The sequence below is a fragment of the Talaromyces rugulosus genome, chromosome II (assembly GCF_013368755.1).
Source record: "Talaromyces rugulosus chromosome II, complete sequence".
NCBI classification, from domain to species: Eukaryota; Fungi; Ascomycota; class Eurotiomycetes; order Eurotiales; family Trichocomaceae; genus Talaromyces; species Talaromyces rugulosus.
Window position 1 is genome coordinate 4,129,579 of NC_049562.1, and position 19,651 is coordinate 4,149,229.

Genomic DNA, 19,651 nt, shown 5'->3' on the forward strand with positions numbered 1-19,651 from the left:
TTTCGGGACAACGCGCGCCTGCCCCGACTGGGAAGGTGGGTCAAATTCTGACCAACCATCGCGAGCCCGCGGGCGGGGTTGCTCCGGGGCTGGCCAATGGCGGCCCAGGATGGTTGGTGCTACTGCAGGCTAGTCCCGAAGTGGACAGGCCACCCACTGGCACCCAGTGGGGTCCCACACCTCTGATTGGCGGCCGTGCCGATGACGCAATGGCTCCTTTTTTATCCTCCCCCAGCATTAATAATAATTCTCCTTGCTCCTGAGTGGGCAGGAGTTAGGTGGCAACTGATCATTATTAATTGCTGTCTCGGAGTTTTGTTATCAAACATTCATGGCGAGATCTGCACTGGCTTTCTGGCGCGGCAGAACGTCGGTCAGCATTGCATGCAACCCTGTTCCGATTGGCTGGGGAGACAGAAGTCGTCAAATTTATATCTTAGATAATATGGTTAAAACATGTATTATTCCTCTTATCTGCAGCTGTCCAGAAAGGCGTGCAGGCGTGCATATAAATCTACGAGGTTATGACGTGGCTTGCCGGCCAGACCTTCTAGAACCGAAAAGCCACGTCGCTAATGCGTTTGTTTCTTCTGCATGTATGGGTTTGTTGTTGCACAGTCGTGTGGGGTCTCTATCATGACCCTCGGTACTGATAATATGCTTTCTTCTTAAAAGGGAAAGTCATAAAGATATTTTATTGCTTCTTTATATGAGATATTTTCTCAACTTGTAAGGCTTTATGGCAGTTTATTCACTTCTTTGGTAGAAGTTTTATATAAACATACACCTATATATATATTATATGTAGCGATAGACTAATGCCTATAAACACTTATAGGAGTTTATCAATTGATTTCAAGATTTAATGGGCTTTTATTGATTATTTATGCAAATATATCTAATAATACTGTCTAGGCCATATTTAAATCTATTTATATCCACTGCTATATGTTTTTGTGTGTAACAACTACATGTACATACATCAGAGAAGAATCTACGAGCATACCTCCTGTAGTGCTGTCCTTACACCTTTAGGGTTTGGCAGGGGGCATCAATTTGAACTAGGTCATATCAATCCATCGATATACAGAAAGGCTCACTTGGCAGACATCTAGCCGGTTCATTAATGAGGTGATGCTTTTTTTCTGATTTTCAATCAACGTGCTCTAAAAACTGGATATGATTTACATTTCCCAAACGTTTCCATCTTTCTACCTTTTCATACAGTACAATGGATAGACAAAACAAAGTCGTTGACGTGTAGCGGCGACATGTATATAACCATGGTATTAGACAGCCTACGAATAGTAGGCAAACTCTAGCTGATTGGTCGAAACTTATACTTCATGCTCGACGCACAACAGTCGGCAACAGACTGACATCAGAATTGTTCTAACCCGAGAAACAAGCCGCATCTAAGACCCCCGATATGTCGAATAACTCCACGGTCCCAGCAGCACCGGGACGTGATAATGCCGCCAGCCATCCTTCCCCTCAACACCGCGCCCACGGACCGTAAATTTGACCTCGACCTCGGGCCAAAAGCTCTCGATGCCCTGCGCCTCAAACCACGGTCCGACATCAAAGCGGATCGACCAGTTTGTCTTGGAGTCTGCGGCGGGGAGCGCGCCGAGAATGCTCGTCGTTGTTGTTGTTGCATTGTTCACAGATGTCTCCCACGCCTTGATCCGTCCGTCCGAGTCTGTGGTGGCCGTGAAGCTGTCGGACTGAGCGCCGCCGGACAGCAATGTCAACGTGCACGGTAGGTTTGCTGCTGGTGTGCCTGTCAAGGTGTTGAGCACATGGCAGGTAATCGGGTCGCGAGCCATCGTGTGTCTCTGGGTTGTCTGGACGGAGCTGCTGATTTGGCGTTGGTAAAGTGCAAGACGCTCTGCGGTTGTGTTGAGCTGAATGTTTTCACTTGTTTCCATAGAGAAGCGTACTGAAGTAATGTTTGATCCTGTTTTTTTTTTTTTTTTCTTGGTCGTGCAGGTTGCGGGGCAGCTATATATACCTGTCAAGTCAAGCTTCGGAGACCGCCGCCCGCCATTGAAGCTTCGGATTTCTGTCAGTGGAGCTCGCTGAGTTGAAAACACGAGTGAGCGAGTTACTAAACAGTGTATAGTCAACTAGCATCGACTAGACCATCAAAAACGTATCTAAAAGGATTGGAGATGTAGAGAGCAGAGAGACTGCATTGGCCGACGCAGAAGGCAGTCGCTAGCTCCCCACACTGCGGCGCCCCGCTAGCAGCGAGCGACTTGGTCTGATCTTTCCGGAAACTTCGATCTGTCTGTTAATGACTATCAACAACAAGGAAGAAAGCAACAAAAGAAATTCAGCTACATCTCTCTGTGCAGTATATCGCCGGCGACTTTCTCTTCATCGGAAACAAAACCACAGACACTGAACTCACCACACCGCCAATGTCGTCGACCGCGCTGATCCACGACGACGAGGCCTTTGAGCCCACGCTGCAATCAATCCTCGACCAGAAAACCCTGCGATGGATCTTTGTCGGAGGTAAAGGAGGTGTCGGTAAGACAACGACCTCTTGCTCGCTCGCCATCCAGCTCGCCAAGGCCCGCAAATCCGTGCTGCTCATCTCGACAGACCCCGCACACAACCTCAGCGACGCCTTTGGCCAAAAGTTCGGCAAGGAAGCCCGGCTCGTCGATGGATTCAGAAACCTGAGCGCGATGGAAATTGATCCGAATGGGAGCATTCAGGACTTGCTTGCCACGGGGGGTGAAGGTCAGGAAGACCCGTTGGCTGGGTTGGGCATGGGCGGCATGATGCAGGATCTGGCTTTTAGCGTAAGGTCTCTTTTTTCCCCCTATATACTTGTATAATGCTAATTTTTCTACAGATTCCCGGTGTCGACGAAGCAATGTCGTTCGCCGAGGTCCTGAAACAAGTCAAATCCTTGTCCTACGAAGTCATCGTATTCGACACTGCCCCAACCGGCCACACCCTTCGCTTCCTCCAATTCCCCACCGTGCTCGAAAAGGCCCTTGGCAAACTATCCCAACTTTCCAGCCAGTTTGGTCCCATGCTAAACTCCGTCCTCGGCTCGCGCGGCGGACTCCCCGGCGGGCAGAACCTGGACGAACTGATGCAAAAGATGGAGTCGCTGCGCGAGACCATTGGCGAGGTCAACACGCAGTTCAAAAACGCCGACATGACCACGTTTGTCTGCGTGTGTATTGCAGAGTTCCTGTCGCTGTACGAGACGGAGCGTATGATTCAGGAGCTGACCAGTTACTCGATCGATACCCACTCGATTGTCGTTAATCAGCTGCTGTTCCCCAAGAACGACAACCCGTGCGAGCAGTGCAACGCGCGGAGAAAGATGCAGAAGAAATATCTCGAGCAGATTGAGGAGCTATATGAAGACTTCAACGTTGTTAGAATGCCTCTTCTTGTGGAAGAGGTGCGAGGGAAAGAAAAGCTCGAAAAGTGAGTTTGCCTTTCATATCTTGTTTTTAAGGAACTAATGACTGACTATTTGCAGGTTCAGCGAAATGTTGGTGACGCCGTATGTGCCGCCACAGTAGATATAGTTTGTGGAGATGAGTTATGAAATAGAAGTAACGAAGATCATGTTGTTCTATCACTTTGAATATGCTTACTGTATATGTAGACACTTGATACGCGCAGACAATTAACTGGCACAGTTTTTCACGTCTATACATGCACTAAAAAGCGTTGCTCCCCTTTACCTGGAGCTATGGTTGAAAGAGACCCTTGCCGACTCCGAGTCTGCGCTCTACAATGATGTGTGAAGGCCAATTACTTTCATTGAATATTCAATATTAGCATAGCGAAAAGGCAAATAAAGAATATCCCCACGTGACTCTTTATACATCTGCCAATATAGCATTCGAACAGCGATCATCCTTGTTCCTTAACTGCATACACCCGATCAACTGATCTATCTCCATATACCAGACCGGTTACTGAAATTTGCCACTAGGATCAGCCAAAGCCAAAGCCGAATCCGGCTTTGGTCGCGCCTTAAAGCACAGACCGGCCCCATTTTTGGCGTGCTCCCCTTTTGTTAGACGAGGCTTGATCGGGCTGCTGCTACTCATGATACTATGTTCCGCTTTTATGGTGGTGAAAACGCAATGATTTGTTGGTTTGTCGAGATCGACGGGTTTTCTTTATTCTGAGTGAGCCATGTGTTTTGTCTTGCCTTGCTTTGCCTCGTCTAGATAGCGGCTGGGCTGGGCCATGTTGGGTATCGATATATTCCTAGGAAAGTCATACATGTGGAGTTGCTGTTTCTACCTTTTTTCTGCTCTTTTGAAGGCGCGTTCGGGTCTAATTTGGGCCTTGGCAACGAATGAGTACACTCTATATACACATGTGCAAGATTTGAAGCTAGGGCTAGGGATCAACCATGGGTACAGCCTCGCGACGAGGGTATATTTTTTGTCAGCCTGAAGACACAATACTGTCCGTTCCCAGATAGATGTTTATCAAACCGGGTTATCAAAAGAAAGTCCGAGTAGGGCGTTGCCTCACTTGATCCATCCGGGTACAGATGTTGGTTTTGCTCTGTATGTTCAGCCTTGAAAAGTTTTTCAGATTGTGGCAGTTTCAAAATTGAGTGACACAAAGTAGTAGTACCGAATTATACTCTGTTTATCTTATCTCAGAGTGAATGGGTTCAAGTCATAATAATACTGGTGTAAATTTATGGTTGAGTCGGGCCGGGATATGTCAAGTACTTACAAATCTTTTTATGAATAAAAGTTTATGAATACTTGGTCCTATAAAATTATTAATAATATTGTCCGAAAATAAAATAAAACCACCAAATCAAGTGATTCCGGATATGCAAGCATGAAACCATCTGGGGGAATTTTAGCGTCCTCGCAACTTGCATCTTGCAACAACAACACCGCGACCACCACGTATTCCCTTTATCATATATGTAGCCAGCTGGGTACACTACTTCGAGATACAGCTACATATATGCATATACAGACACATACAGATACACGCAACATGTACATGTACATATATGCACATTACGATTTTCGGTACGAGATTGCAGACCGCTTCTGAGGGGCAAAGCTTGCATGCAGCGAGGAAGAAAAAAAAAAAAAAGTCCCTTCTAGACAACCACAGAAGAAGAAGAAAATAGCTGGCCCACTAGAGCCTAATTTGAATCTGGCCAAATCTACTGCTCCATTCGGGCACGCATTAAAATGATCCGTTGCACAAAAATGGCCATTTGCAGTTGTCCAGGCCGTACCTTTATCTGAGAAAGTGAGACCTGTGAAAAAAAAAGGTCTAGGTCCCTTTGGGGCTACGACACTGGTCGTTCTGCATGCAGGCTTGATCATGGCAATCGCAGCAAGCAATAGCTACAGCAACAACAATGACAGAGACAGTCAAAAAAGAGACATTACAAAAAAAAAGCACTTGGCCGAGGAATGAAAAAGAGTCCCACCAGCTGCGGTGAGAGGGGTGGGAGCAAATGAATGGGCAAGTCCAAGTCTAAATGCCCCATCGTTTGGCATTCGCTGAAAGGAATAGTCAGCGGTGCAGCCTCACTTTGTGTCGTTCCAGAAAGAGGGAGAAAAAAAGTGAGGCGAAAAGGGACATTCCTCCCGTTCCCCCTTTTTTTTCCACGTCCGGCCCCCCCCCCCCCCTCTCTCTCTCTCAACACGGAGAGAGCAAACTCCGGTCAATTACAGTTCAAAATGTTACTATCGTGAAAATGAAAATAGACGGTCTGAGCGGGGAATAATCAATCATAGTAATAAATGCCCGTCGATGCGAACGGCGAGGCGTTTATATGGATCTATTGGATAGACTGTGCGACGGACCGCGACGGACCACCACACACACACACACACACACACACGCTTACGTTAAATACAGTCATGATGAAGACTGAAGATGGCGCGTGCCCTGAAGTAGTGCTATATGCACTGGCTCTTATGGTGGGCTATCCCGGACTATCCCTGTTGCAGGAATGGTTGGCTGATTCTATGCGCCGGCATAAATGGTACAACTGCATCCAGCTTTTAGATAACAGTAATATACATCTTTTTATCCACTTTCTACAACGCACCAATCTGTTCGAAGCATCGTCAGCCTCGGTCTGGAAGAGTCTAGTGTTCGTGATATCGGCACTTGTATTTAGGGTCGTATCCTGTCTTCAAAGGGTTCTATACTGCTTTTTACTTGCGCTTTTCTCGCCCTATTTGAGTTCTATTTGAGTTATATTCAGTTCTGGTCATGTCTCGCGAACAGCAATACTGGCTTCCCGGCTTCGGGCTTTCTCGTCATATTGTCCTGGGGCACATTCAGTATTTCCTCGGACCAAATGCCTCGGCTCGGCCGTTTACATACCAGGTTCCAAGCCACTTTAGTCCTCTCTGGGAAAGAATTACTAAGTCATCTAACCTGTTTATAAGGGACGTGAGGGATATTTAATCAACGGAATGCCCTTGACACGGGTGAGCCTCATCATCCTTTTAGCCTCTGCAGCGCTGACAACCCTCTGACATCTCGGTCAGGAGCAAATAAACGATCTTGCTGTGATGTCTCGGGAATACGAGCGCCAGGAAGCCGCAAGAATGATCACGTCCGCCGGCGTCGAAGGCGCCTCTGGAGAACCCTCGGAGCCTTATATCAACGAGCTTATTCCTGTGAACCAACGTCCTCGAAGACGTGCTCATCCATACGATAATCGTCGAACCCGCTGATTATTATGAAGCTCAAGGGAAGGGGGGAAAACGGAAGAGATTGAACCAGGTGCAAACGCCTTGCACTAAAGGGTACATGTATTTCTCAGACATCCATTATATATATAACAAGGGGAAGCATGTCTTTCTTGTTGGATTTATTTTTTTGCCGGGATCACAGTACCGCAGGCTTAAATCCTTCGCCATCACCATTAACTTGGTGATCAACGATGAACCGAATTTTTCAACAAAAAAAAAAAACCTTCGAAGCAGTGTTATCTCACTCTTCGATCGAGGGCCTGCAGCAGCAAATTCATCTTCAAACAAGGGAGCATTGAGAAGACATCTATATATCAACATTTCTTTCGGGAGTTTTCTTCAATGTTTCAATGTTCTCGGATATGTGAATTGCTCTTTAGGTGTTAATTTTTGTGCTATGGAAATATAGTCGGTTCTTTCTTTCTACTCCTTTACTCGCCTGTCCTGCCATGCCATGTCCCTACGAAGAGATGCTACGACAAGACAATATCCAAGGCTATAGCTAGATCCAAGGAGAAGATCCCGGATGCAACGACGTCAACTTTCTGTTTACCCGCATATTCTCAAGGGCTAACAATAGTGCCGATGAGTATCGAAATCCTCTGGCTGACGCTTGGTTGCCCAACTGGATGTTGAACTGACTTCTTCCAAGAATATCCTAACGCTGTCTACTGGTCCAAAATGTTTACGTTCAGTGGGTAGGTAATGTTATGTACTCCTCCGGTCATCGCCCCAGATTCGGATTCTTCTAAGCCTTGTTTTCTAGCAGCATTTTTTTTGTCCTCCTGTTTTTTGAGTAGCCGACATTGGAAGTTGCAAGGTAATGGTTTATGATGGTATTATAGGTATATTATATTAAAATTTCAGCTATTTTTAGATCGAGTCTTACATAGTTTAAAAAGCTCTTCATATGTCTCTACTAAAGATTATAAATTAGGATTATACTTTCTTTTTCTACATATTAGCGATATCAACTGATAGAAATTTCAAGTAATATATTTAACATCTACATATGTAGTTTAATATACATTTTGTATTATTTTCAGGCATCCATGAGGATATGGGAACCCCCATAACAAGAGCTTTCTTCAAAATTTGATGTCAAAGCCCCCACCCCCCTGCAGTGATCTCGATTCCCAGATAGCAAAAGTAAGTTCAACTCGTATCAGGATTATGATAAAACCCGCAGGTAGATTCAGGTTGATGATACCGGTTTTTTTAAGGATTCTGGCAATTACAACCATCCGGGAGACCATCGCATTGTCGAGGAGGCCAAGCACCATAACAATCGCAAGCAAGATAGCAAGCACAGTGAGAATTGGCGTTGGGGTTGTAATTGCAAATGTAATTAGGGTCACCAAGCTGACGCTCATCCAGTGCAACTCCTTTGGGCGATTCAGCTGGAGCAGCCATTGCCATACTGGCGATAAAGGCGCCGATAAAGATGAAAGATCGCATTGTGTAGAATTTGAGATGGGTTTTTTGAGGGCTATAAAGCTGTTAGCTTCCTGTCAGTTAAATATAAATATTTTGAAGTCCTTCACAATGGAATACGTACACTTAAGGGCAAGTCAAGTAATCTGTGTATAGTCCACAGAATATAATTGATTAGCGGAGTTGAGTAAATGTGATAATGTGCTGGATTCAAAAAAAAATGGAAGAAGCTAGGAGGTTAAGGGTACTATTTATATGCCATCTATCACTATGATACTATAATAAAAATAGGATTCATACAGCGCCGTACTATGTACTTCAGAAAGCTGAACATTTCGCCCCATTCAGATGTCACTTGTGAGATGCTTACATACTCTTTTTGGCAAACTCTCAATCCTTTAGCCCCATTTGTCAGTGCCAATTTAAGCAGACGAGTAGGCAACTTGAAGCTGGAAAATGCGACGATGATGCAGACAAATGATGAAGTCTATTGATTATAGTCTTACATTGCGAGCTGCAAACTAGTACGAGTAATGATACCATTTATCAGGCCCTGAGTTAAGCAGTCTGGCTAGACCATACTACACAACGAACTGCTACTAATAATAAACAAATAAAGGCATGGGACGGGGCTCAATGGATTTTGAGCCCCATGGCTTTGTTCCCAGCCAATCAGGTGTCGAATCGGGGACTTGTCCATCCATCAATCCTAAGCCCAGAAAGGAACAATACGGCGCTACTATACACATATTTGTCCATGCCAAGGACTGCACGTTGCCAATATAACAATAATGTGCGACGCTAACACACGTAGCTATGTTCAGCCCAACTTATAGAGCAGAGCATCGTAGGGTGAAGCTTATGTAGGTTAGAGGATTAGAAAATCTTACTACGTAAGTACTCAATAAATACTCTAACTTAAATATTACAGCTACTTACTAATTATTTTAACATACTAAGTACGTATACAGTATTAAAATTTCCAAAAGGTATTATATTTCATATAGAATACCACTGCACAAGGTTTTGGATATACACACATGTATCAATTTAAATAAGAAAGGTGGTTGTCTACATAACTAATAGGTGATGCTATCTAAAAAGAAACTAACTTACTCTTCGTACAAATTTCCTGCGCTAATGTCTCAATCGAGCCACTAGACAATAACTCCAAGACCTGCAGGTTGGCCTCGAACTCCCTTGTGATGAAATTCCGCACTTCGATCGCCACCAGCGAATCTAAAGCGTAATTTGATAGTGAGGCGGTAACATCCATGTCCTCAATTTCCAACATCAGAACCGACGATATCTTGTTTTTTAGGCCATTGCACACTACATTTCGGGCTTCTTCAAGAGATGGTGCTGCCCTGAGAGCATCGTTGAAAGAGAACGCCACAGCCTGCCCGTCCGAACCACCAGCGGCTGCAGCCTCTGCTGCTAGACGAGCGTGTTTGAACTTGGCATCATCGGTCCAGAATGGAGCAGGGTTTGTGATGCGAAGCCCCGTGATAGTATGGCTATTGCAAGTGAGAGCCAGGTTTCCATCGATGGCGGCTTCAAGTAGTGCCAACACTTCTGCTTCACATATCGTATCGCTTGCAAGATTCCGCGCGACTTCGGCAGCAGCTTCGAGATTTTCTGCAAGGTAACCTGCATCGGAAACCGCGGTTAGGTCAATGGACGAGCCAGGTAGGCCTAGAGTGATGCGGTGTTGGACAAAGGCGTTGAGGAATGTGTTGGCTGCAGAGTACGCTGCCTGACCTCGGTTTCCAACCGTGCCTGCGGCGGATGAGAGTACGACGAAGAAGTCGAGAGGTACAGCATTCAGAGCGTGGTGGAAGTTCCAGGCGCCTTGCACTTTGGATTTAACAACTTCGGTATATTCGTGGTAGGCCATTTTTTCGAACAAGACATCCTGCTTTATGTTAGCACTTCAAGATTTTCAATGTCATCAGCATAGATCGGAATCTTACATGAAGTACCATGGCACCATGGATGACACCTTTGACTGGAGGCATGCTAGCCAAATCAACCTCGATGAGTTTCTTCACTGATTCGACATCTGAGACATCGCATTGCTGCACTAGGATGTTCACCCCAGATGTTGCAACATCGTCGATCAACTGCTTTACTTTTCCAGATGAAGCTCCGCTTCTAGAAACAAGGACAATATTCTTTGCTCCTTTACCGGCCATCCATCTTGCCATGCTTCGGCCTAGGCCACCAGTGCCGCCAATCAAGATGTATAAACCGTCTGCGGAGAGCAGCTTTTCTAACTTATTCGAAGGAGGTGCCTATATTTTTTAAACTTGTTAGTATTCAAATATTTTGAGTTGTGGTATAAGTTACTAACCATGACTTCATCCTCTGGCTGAGGCAAAATAACCAACTTGCCCTCTTGATGTCCCCCTTTCAAGAGCTTGAATATAGACTCAACATTCGAGATCGGGAAAGTTTGAATGGGAAGATCAGGCCTTATCTTGCCACCATTCACAAGTTCAGACACATTCGAAACAAGCCGCTTCATCAATTTTTGCTTCTCAACGGCCACGGATATCAAATCGACTGACATGAAACTCCTGTTGCTCGCGATACCAGTCGTCTCCAGCCTGATATTGGAATTTTGCTGGCCAATCTCGACGAATCGACCAAAATTGCCCAGCCTGTCCCAAAGTTTGGTAACCGTGCCGTTGTCGGCGGGAAGACAATTCAAAACGACATCGAACCGGGATTCCCTTTTCTCGTGGTGACCAGAAAGAAGTCCACGGCTTGAAAAAATATGATCGTCATGTAAGCCATGCATGTTCTTAAGAACTTCTTTGTTTTCGACTTTTTCAACGGTAGCGAATGTATTCGCTCCTATCATCCGAGCTAGCGAAATAGCAGCCTGGCCAACTAGGGAGGCAGCGCCATGAATTAATATAGATTCATCTTCCTGGAGCTGTCCCAACTGAATTAGCCCGTAGTATGCCGTGCAATAAGCTACGGGTATTGCAGCCGCTGTCTCGAAAGACACATCGTCGTTGATCCGGAACGCGAACCCTGCTTTTGTTCGAGTGTAGTTCGAGTAAACACCATGGGAGACTGAGACACAGGCAATCCGATCTCCGACTTTAAAGTTGGAAACGGTGTTTCCAACCTTCGTGATAATGCCACTGCACTCGATGCCGAAGATACCACGCTCAACCTGTTCCGCTGGAATGGTGTCGTCTCTGGAATTCACACCTATTGCTTTGACCTCTACCTCAATCTCATCATCTGGTATAGGTTCTTCTGTTGAATAGTCATCGACAAAATGCAGAGTTTCAAGCATGCCAGATGTTCCAATGGTCAGCTTCAATGGGCGGCTATCTTGGAAGAATCGTGTAGGTACGAGGAAAGATCCCTTTGCTTTCTTGCCCACGTATGCATTCATATCAGAATCGTCGATGACACGGGGAGTGAAGAAACTTCCTCCCTTTTCTATGAATTCCAATTCGCAATTCAGCTTAGCCTCAGGACCAAATGCAGCCTTGAAAACTTCAAGGATTGCTTTGACGGTGTCTTCTGTGTTGAGAACAGATTCTGAATCCAAATCTAAAGTTGCAAACTTAAGCAACCTTTCCGAACGAATACTTCTACTCAGTCCGGTTACCATGTTTGCATCAGGATTCTGAGAATTGGCATATGCACCTCGCACAACCCAGAGAATTCCATCAACACCCGTCAGCATCTTCTGCAATGCACAGAATTGAGTGGATGTGATGGATGGTAGCAGAGACTTGTCCAGCTCTGGTAGGAACAAGCAGACCTTTTTATCAGTATCCAGGTCCGTCAAAGTGCCAGCCTCTGGCTTGGCCCCAGTCAAACGCTCCAATTCATAGGATAACTCTGATACAAGGGGTTTTTGGCATTCTGAACCGCTGTGGACAATTGCCAGCTTTCCCCCAAGGAAGCCGTACGAATCATTCGTTGTACCATTTGTGACTCCATTTGTGACTCCATTTGTGACTCCATTTGTGACTCCATTTGTGACTCCATTTGTGACTCCATTTGTGACTCCATTTGTGACTCCATTTGTGACTCCATTTGTGACTCCATTTGTGACTCCATTTGTGACTCCATTTGTAACTCCATTTGTGACGCCATTTGTGATTCCGTTCGTAATGCCATTTGTGACACCATTTACATGATTCGGGGGCTCACAAGTATGTCCGTTTGGAAGGCTGTCAGAGTTCAAACTGTTCAATGGTTGGAGAATGGGTTCCCAATCCAGCTTGTAACAGAGCTGTTTATAAGGGCCTTCAGTCTCGGCGGTCATATCACTATTCGGGATAGGAGAAATTGTCAAGTCATCCAGGGTTATCACCTGCTTGGAGTCGCTTGTAGTCGCAAACATCGACATCTGGACGGGTTTGAAGTGCGACTGCGGTCGAACCCCTTTACAGAACCCTCGTAGAGTGTTACCAGGCGTGTTTGTGATATTCGCGATGTCCCGGGAAATATGTAGACTCCCAATAGACGAAGTGAGGTAGATTGTGTCCATGGGAGTCTGTCCTGCTCCAAGAGTGAGCCAGTATGTTTCAATCAGTTGTTCTAGTAGCGTCGGATGAATGACCATGCTCGTCTGGTATCCGTCTGGCATGTCCTCGGCCGTATCCATCACCGTGATATCGGCCACGGAACATTCATCGTTGATTTGGCAGTTATTCAGGCCTTGGAAACTGGGTCCATATGACACTCCAAGCTCAGAGAGAGAGTTGTACACCGTGGTCTTATCCACAGGGGTTTGTTGAGCACTTGTAATTTTGGTGATAGCTGCGCGCAATAGATCATCGGCATTGTCATCACCATCAACCTCGTCGCGACCCCTAGATTCAGTGGCAATCAATCCTTTACAGTGCTCTGTCCAGCCCTTGCTAGCCGTCCACGAGTGAATTCGGAACTCGTCCCAGACACTAGAAGCGACAAGGGTACTGCTCTCCTGGTGAGGCCGCAGCTGAAGAGTCACTTCAACGTCGCTCTCTGATATCATCAATGGCTTGATGACAGCAACGTTACGAAGAACGAAGTCATCATACTCCGCATTCCGTAGAGTTGCTTTTTGAGATGCGGCCTCCACTGCCATTGCGATAAAACCAGATATTGGGAACAGGGTTAGAGACTGAACTTTATGATGGCGAAGCCAAGGAAGGTCATCAATACGCAAGATATTTCTCCAAATTGGCTCCAGATCATTGGAGTAATCGGCTATTGTTCCGATGAGATCGTTGCGAGGCGTTTGTCGATTATTGTGCTTTTTCACGAAGCGCGACTCGTGCCAGTATCTTGTTTGATGGTTCCAAGGATAACCAGGCATATCCACCAGTAACTCAGGTGAACCACACGGCCTTGGACTATTGATGGCACTCAAGTCAAGAGTAACTCTTTTGACAAACAACATAGCCGCCAAGTCCATCATCGTTTCAACCGCATCTTTATTTCTAACGAGGGTCGCACCGTAGGATATTTTGGCAGCGTCAGGACCGTTAGCCCTCAAGATCTGTTTAACCGGCCCCGCGAGCGCAGAGTGAGGTCCAATCTCGATAATAATATCGACGCCTGTTTTGTTACCATTCGCTGGCTCGGACATAGTCGTTACTGCCTCCGTGAACCGTACTGGTTTTGTCAGGTTCTCTACCCAATAAGAAGGCTCAATCGTTGAACCATCGACGACGTGTCCGAATAAAGAAGAGCTGAACTTTATGTCAGTCGATTTGGGTAGATCGAGCGATTGGATGGCTTGTAGATAGCTTTCAGCTACCAAGTCCATATGGTGAGAATGGTAGGCCTTGTTGACATGAAGCTTTCTGTTAAAAATTTCCTTTGTCTGCAAAAGAGCCTGAAGTTCGTCAATGGCGGGCTCGTCCCCTGAGATTGTTAAGCTACTTGGACTGTTGAAGCATGCGATATTAACCTTTCCGGTGGTGGTTAATTGGGCGAATAATGGCATGATTTCCTCTTCACTACAGCCGACCGCCATCATGGAGCCCCTGAGCTTAGGGAACTTCTTCTCCAATTCTATAGTGGCCATGCCCCGATGGTATGAAAGTGCGATGCAAGATTCAAGAGGCAAAATACCAGCTGCGTAAGCCGCCGCAATTTCACCACTCGAGTGGCCAGTAACGGTAGCAGGGGATACTCCCCATGCTCGGAGTAAGTCGGTCAGAGCTAGCTGAATTGCTGTGCATGCGGGTTGACTGATATGCGCTTCATTGACGCGCGACGTCGATTCGTCTTTGTTCAGCTCCTCTATTCATAAGAATGTTAGTAACTGTGCATGGGATATCGAGTGTTTGGCCACAAACGTACCGATGAGGGAAAATGGTGCGCCAAATGAGACTAGACATCTGTCACACGCGTCAATAGCCGATGAAAATACAGGGAACTGTTGATATAGTTCACGGCCCATTGCATTCCACTGAGCTCCTTGGCCTGTGAAAACAAACCCGATACTAGGTGCCTCCATTGCCTGGGCTGGAGAAATCTTTCCGCTATTCAACGCCTTGATCAAGTCGAATGACGATGTGGCTGAGATGGCAACTCTGTACTGCATCAGGGACCGTCGTTGGCCAAGAGTGTATGCAAGGTTGCTCATTAAATCGTTTTGAAAAATTTCCGGTCTCCGTTCCAGGTAGATGGTGAGGTTGCTCATCAACTTTTCTGCAGTATTTTTGTCATGGGCAGAGAGAACAAAGAGCTTTCTAGATTGAACTGCTGATTCTGCTAATGGGACCTGTTGATCTTGCACAAAAGGTGCATGCTCAAGGACAATGTGAGCATTGGTGCCTCCAAATCCGAAGTTGTTTACGCTTGCGAATCGCTTTTGTTTCGGCCACGGCCGCTGGGTCACGGGGACCTTATAATGTCATCAGATGTTATCAGAAAGAGAATAGGATACACAGAGTTATATTTACCTTCAGGTTCCATTGAGGAAAGGGAATTTTCTCGTTTGGCTTTTTGAAGTCGTAATTAGGTAGGATGAACCCGCGCTCCAACATCATTGTTGTTTTGATCACCGACACGATGCCTGTACAATACTATTGTTAGCGTATATTGACGTGACATTTATAATATGTTCTGTACATACCAGATGCAGCCTCCAAGTGGCCGATGTTTGATTTCACAGATCCAACGAAGAGAGGGTTTCTGGCTGATCTGCCTTCACTGAAGACATTGTGTATTGCTGTTGCTTCTAGTGGGTCTCCAACCTTGGTACCTGTTCCATGGGCTTCGACATATCCAGTATCTGTAGGGGAGATGCCCGCATTTTTATAGACGGATTTCATGAGGGACTCTGAATAAGTAAGCTTTGAGCCACTTTGGGTCATAATTTTTCCAGAAAACCAGGGAGCTCAAGTACCTTGTGCTGATGCATTCGGCATGGTTATTCCAGGAGTTCTTCCATCCTGGTTAACACCACTGGCGGCAATTACCGCTCTGATAACATCGTTGTCCTTCTGAGCTTGTTCTAAAGATTTCAAAATCACTATCCCACATCCCTCGCCACGCCCATACCCTGTTCCTCGGTTATCGAAGGAGAATGACCTTCCTTCATTCGAAAATAACCTGGATTTTTTTAAGCCACAGTACGACTACAATGTCCTTTCAGAGATAGAAAGAGAGAGAAAAGCCTACCTTGACTTTGCCATAGACACCCAGTACTCAGGTAGCATATTTAGATGACATCCTCCAACAATTGCCAATTCGGATTCTCCACTTTGTAAGCTTTTGCAAGCTTGATGTACAGCGACTAGGCTGGATGAGCAGGCGGTATCGATTGTAAGGCTAGGGCCTTGTAAATCAAAAAAATGAGAAATTCTGTTTGATTGCATTGCCGAAGCACAACCTTGTCTTAACTTAGTAACTTGAAGCTACATAATAACACAAAAATTCCATGACTCAAGGAACATAAATTGAAACTTACCGGTGGCTTCATGCATAGGAATAGTGTCCGTGTCCGCAAATAACTGGTGCTCATATTCGGAAGGTGAACCGCCAATAAAAACGCCGACCTGTTTCCGAACAATGTGGTGTTTGGGAATTCCCGCATTGTCGAGAGCTTCGAAGGTGCATTCGAGCAAGAGGCGCTGTAGGGGATCCATGGAGATTGCCTCGGAAGCAGTCAGACCGAAAAACGGGGCATCGAACAAGCCCACGTCTTCTTTGAGAAAACATCCCCCAGCGGCATTGTGGCAACCACTTTTTCCCGGGTTTGGATGATAAAAGCTATTGGAGTCGAATCTTTCCTTTGGGATCTCTGACCAGCCGTTTCGAGCTCGAGAGCATAGCTCCCAGAATTCTTCCGGAGTGCTGATGTTACCAGGCAGGCGACAGGACATGCCGACGATAGCAATTGGCTTTTTAGCAGACACGTCTGATTTACTATAGCCATCCACGTAGCCTTTGGTGTAAGCATCTTTGTATATATTCGTATAGCCCTCCACGCCTATAACGGCGTTGGCGTCGCCATTCGCAGCTACAGGCGACTCCATTGTAGGAAGGCCGAGTGAAAAAAAAACGGAAGTAGTAAAATGGTCACCCTCCGTTTAGAACATGTAAAGAGAGAGGGTTTATAAGTCCGTCTCTATGGGAGCTAGTCGCATTCCCAATCTCACGTTCTGGCCTGACAATCACCAAGTTGTCCGATAATCCACATTCAGGTAACCCGAGCAAACGACTAGAAACATCTAAGTCAATTAAAGTGATCAACGCTTATTAGGATCTGTCGCTATCGCAGGTTGGCAGCGTACGTGTATGTATACGAAGGGCTAGCGTATTCGGGCCAGCCCCAGAATTCTCGACGCTGTCCCACAGATAGCCATGTTTGAATAGTGCTGAGACGCTAATATTAAGCACTTGGTTGCGCAATATAGAAACAGGATGATCAAGAGAAATTTGTGAAATGCTTTTTTTACACCCTAAGCTCTTTGTGGAACTCCGATGCAGATAGGAGCGTGAAACTATCGTCCTATCAACGCCCTGCGATGTAGTACTAGTAGCTTGCAACTCAAGGTCTTCTTACCTTGTCTTACACCATTGGCCCAGTCATGCAACCTCCGTCTCAAAATTTAGGCAAAAAGTGTAACAACATAGCAGCGCCGTTAGCTGTATGAGTTTCCACGGGCGAGGTGGGAATGCGGGAAATGAAGGTACGCCTAAGTGTTTTTTTTCTTCATGTCACATGTGGGCAGGGGTGTTGATAGGGCGACAGCTTTAGATAGTTTCACACGTCTATCTGTTGGAGTTCCACAAAGAGCCTAGGATGTAAAGAATCGGTTCATAAACGGTACCGTTAGCGGTTTAAATCGGTGAAGCGTAAACGCGGGAAATGAAGGTACGCCTAATTCCCATGTCACCAAGGACGATCCCGTCCCCTGTGTTCATAACTTCCCATCTCTCTTCTCTTCTGACAACCATTTGTATATATATGAACTCTCTATGAATGTTAGGGATTAGGTAAATAATCCCGGTTCCTGGTTATCTTGCACGTCATCATGCGATTTCTGTGTCTCTGTGGAGCATATGGAAGCTCGGACGTAAGTGATTTACACAGCTTTCTTCGACAAAACGTCAGGAAAACTCCCCTTTGGAAAGAATATGTACACCGTCACAATGTCAAATTTGGTCATACGCTATGCACGAATGCGACTGAAGTTTCCTCTCCTCCGTTTTTTGGTACCGGACTAGAACATTGAAGCACAGACTAACACCCAAAACAGAAGTTTGAGGTCCAGCTCGGTATGTACATTACATACATACACTCTTTGTGAGGACGCACCAACAACGTTGAATGATCCTGACATCTGGTATCCTGCAGCTCCTCTAGTCAAAGAACTACGGTCAGATAACACTGCCGAATTTAAGTTTATTCACGGCCCTGTTGAGGTGTTCCCTCCGAAAACATTCGAGACCTACTTTGGCCGTGGTCCGTATTATCGATTCATCAAGCCAGTTGATGCCAAGGATGGCACCAGCGACGTCCTTGATCGGATTCGAAACTTTCCAAAGGGTGCAACTGCAGAAGATCAGATGCGGGCATTGATGGGGCCTACGATTGGAACCCCTATGCCCAACCTCGATAACCCTATCTACCATAGCTCGCAAGAGGGGATTGCTTATCTCTACGATATTATGGAAAGAGATGGACCCTTTGATGGGATTATCGGTTACTCGGAGGGCGCAACCGTCGCGGCGACTCTTTTACTACATGAACAACGGAGATTTGAGGTAGAGGGCAGAGTGCCGATGTTCAAATGTGCTGTATTCTTTGCTGGGTGGCCGCCTATGAATCCGGATTTAAATGCGGTCGTTTTGGCAGACGAGTCGGACTTGCAAATAACCATTCCGACCTGCCATGTAAGTAAGTACTCACTCATATGCTCTGCATATCTCCACTACTCCTTTTGCTGGGAGAATATTTGGAATTCTAACTCGCTATACAGTTGGATCTTTGGACCCGTACCTAGGAGGCTCTATGTCGCTTTATAACCTCTGTGACTTGGACACTGCATTTCTCTTCGATCATGCCAAAGGCCACACCTTGCCAAGAGATCGCGAGACTGTGAAAGAACTAGGGGACACCATCCGGATGATGTGCTCAAGTATTCTATCCGATTGAGCCGAGATTGAGGTTTCAATAGAAGTCAGATTTGACCGGAGCTACCTCGTTAGATACCGCTTTACGTGACGACTTTGGTACTCCCCCCGCAGTGCCTACCATATTGTCGATGTTTAGTCTTTCCAGCGAATACGGAGTGAGATTTATCCATTAATGCAATTGCACGCCGTCTGGAACGGGGTGCTATAGAGAGCTGACATTCATATATTCATAGACCAGACTCGAAGTCCATGCTCTACATGTATTATACTGCCGGAAACTCCGAGATTATTAAGCCTGAATTAGAATTTGAATCTTGTACGGGGTAGTTAACTTACTACTACTGGAAAGTTAAATTATAAACTTCACTAGAGGTATTATAAATACGCGTAATGTCATTCTTGCGACCCGATGATCTGCATCGTGCATATTGATGATCTTCATCGGTATATGCAGTGACAGGATCGCCTCATAATCGCTAACCCTTTTCGGATAAAACAACCGCATGGTTATACGAGCACGGTCTCCTGGTGGCCTAAGGTTCTCCGTAGCATACATATGTGTGCATTTCTAGTATCATCCGTAAAGCGGATCCTGCCATTGTTTCACAAAAATCTATCGCAATCTCGGCGAAACCAACAAAGAGACCCCGACCCTTGCAGATGCCCGGAGCTAATAGGATGGACACGTGTAGGAGACAATTCAAACAATTCAAATCTCAATACTTACCAATACAGGGGAACGTGGCCGTGATAGGCTAGAGACACTAAGGCCAAGGCCAGGCAGTGAACTAGTCTAGATAGCAAGCCTAAAACTCTAGACGTCGTATTGTAACAGTCAGCTACTCCGTATG

At 45.9% G+C, this 19,651-nt stretch overlaps 5 protein-coding genes across 5 annotated transcripts; 3 read left to right on the forward strand and 2 right to left on the reverse strand.

Moving 5' to 3' along the window:
- Positions 1-1,415: 1,415 nt before the first annotated feature.
- On the reverse strand, positions 1,416-1,931 carry TRUGW13939_03889 (uncharacterized protein; the record flags this gene model as incomplete). Its single annotated transcript, XM_035487067.1, has 1 exon — positions 1,416-1,931. One exon carries the CDS (start codon positions 1,929-1,931, stop codon positions 1,416-1,418), a length of 516 nt encoding a protein of 171 aa, XP_035342960.1.
- A 495-nt stretch (positions 1,932-2,426) lies between these two features.
- TRUGW13939_03890 (uncharacterized protein) lies at positions 2,427-3,557 on the forward strand (the record flags this gene model as incomplete). Its single annotated transcript, XM_035487068.1, has 3 exons — positions 2,427-2,816; positions 2,870-3,459; positions 3,515-3,557. 3 exons carry the CDS (start codon positions 2,427-2,429, stop codon positions 3,555-3,557), a joined length of 1,023 nt encoding a protein of 340 aa, XP_035342961.1.
- Positions 3,558-6,258: 2,701 nt separating this feature from the next.
- Positions 6,259-6,728, forward strand: TRUGW13939_03891 (uncharacterized protein; the record flags this gene model as incomplete). Its single annotated transcript, XM_035487069.1, has 3 exons — positions 6,259-6,375; positions 6,438-6,479; positions 6,540-6,728. 3 exons carry the CDS (start codon positions 6,259-6,261, stop codon positions 6,726-6,728), a joined length of 348 nt encoding a protein of 115 aa, XP_035342962.1.
- Positions 6,729-9,276: 2,548 nt separating this feature from the next.
- TRUGW13939_03892 (uncharacterized protein) lies at positions 9,277-16,693 on the reverse strand (the record flags this gene model as incomplete). The annotated part of the gene is made up of 8 exons (XM_035487070.1): positions 9,277-10,095; positions 10,154-10,474; positions 10,534-14,450; positions 14,511-15,057; positions 15,116-15,228; positions 15,289-15,495; positions 15,562-15,669; positions 16,126-16,693. 8 exons carry the CDS (start codon positions 16,691-16,693, stop codon positions 9,277-9,279), a joined length of 6,600 nt encoding a protein of 2,199 aa, XP_035342963.1.
- Positions 16,694-17,695: 1,002 nt separating this feature from the next.
- Positions 17,696-18,819, forward strand: TRUGW13939_03893 (uncharacterized protein; the record flags this gene model as incomplete). The annotated part of the gene is made up of 4 exons (XM_035487071.1): positions 17,696-17,737; positions 17,921-17,939; positions 18,019-18,561; positions 18,644-18,819. The coding sequence occupies 4 exons, from the start codon at positions 17,696-17,698 to the stop codon at positions 18,817-18,819; spliced, it is 780 nt and encodes a 259-aa protein (XP_035342964.1).
- Positions 18,820-19,651: the final 832 nt, after the last annotated feature.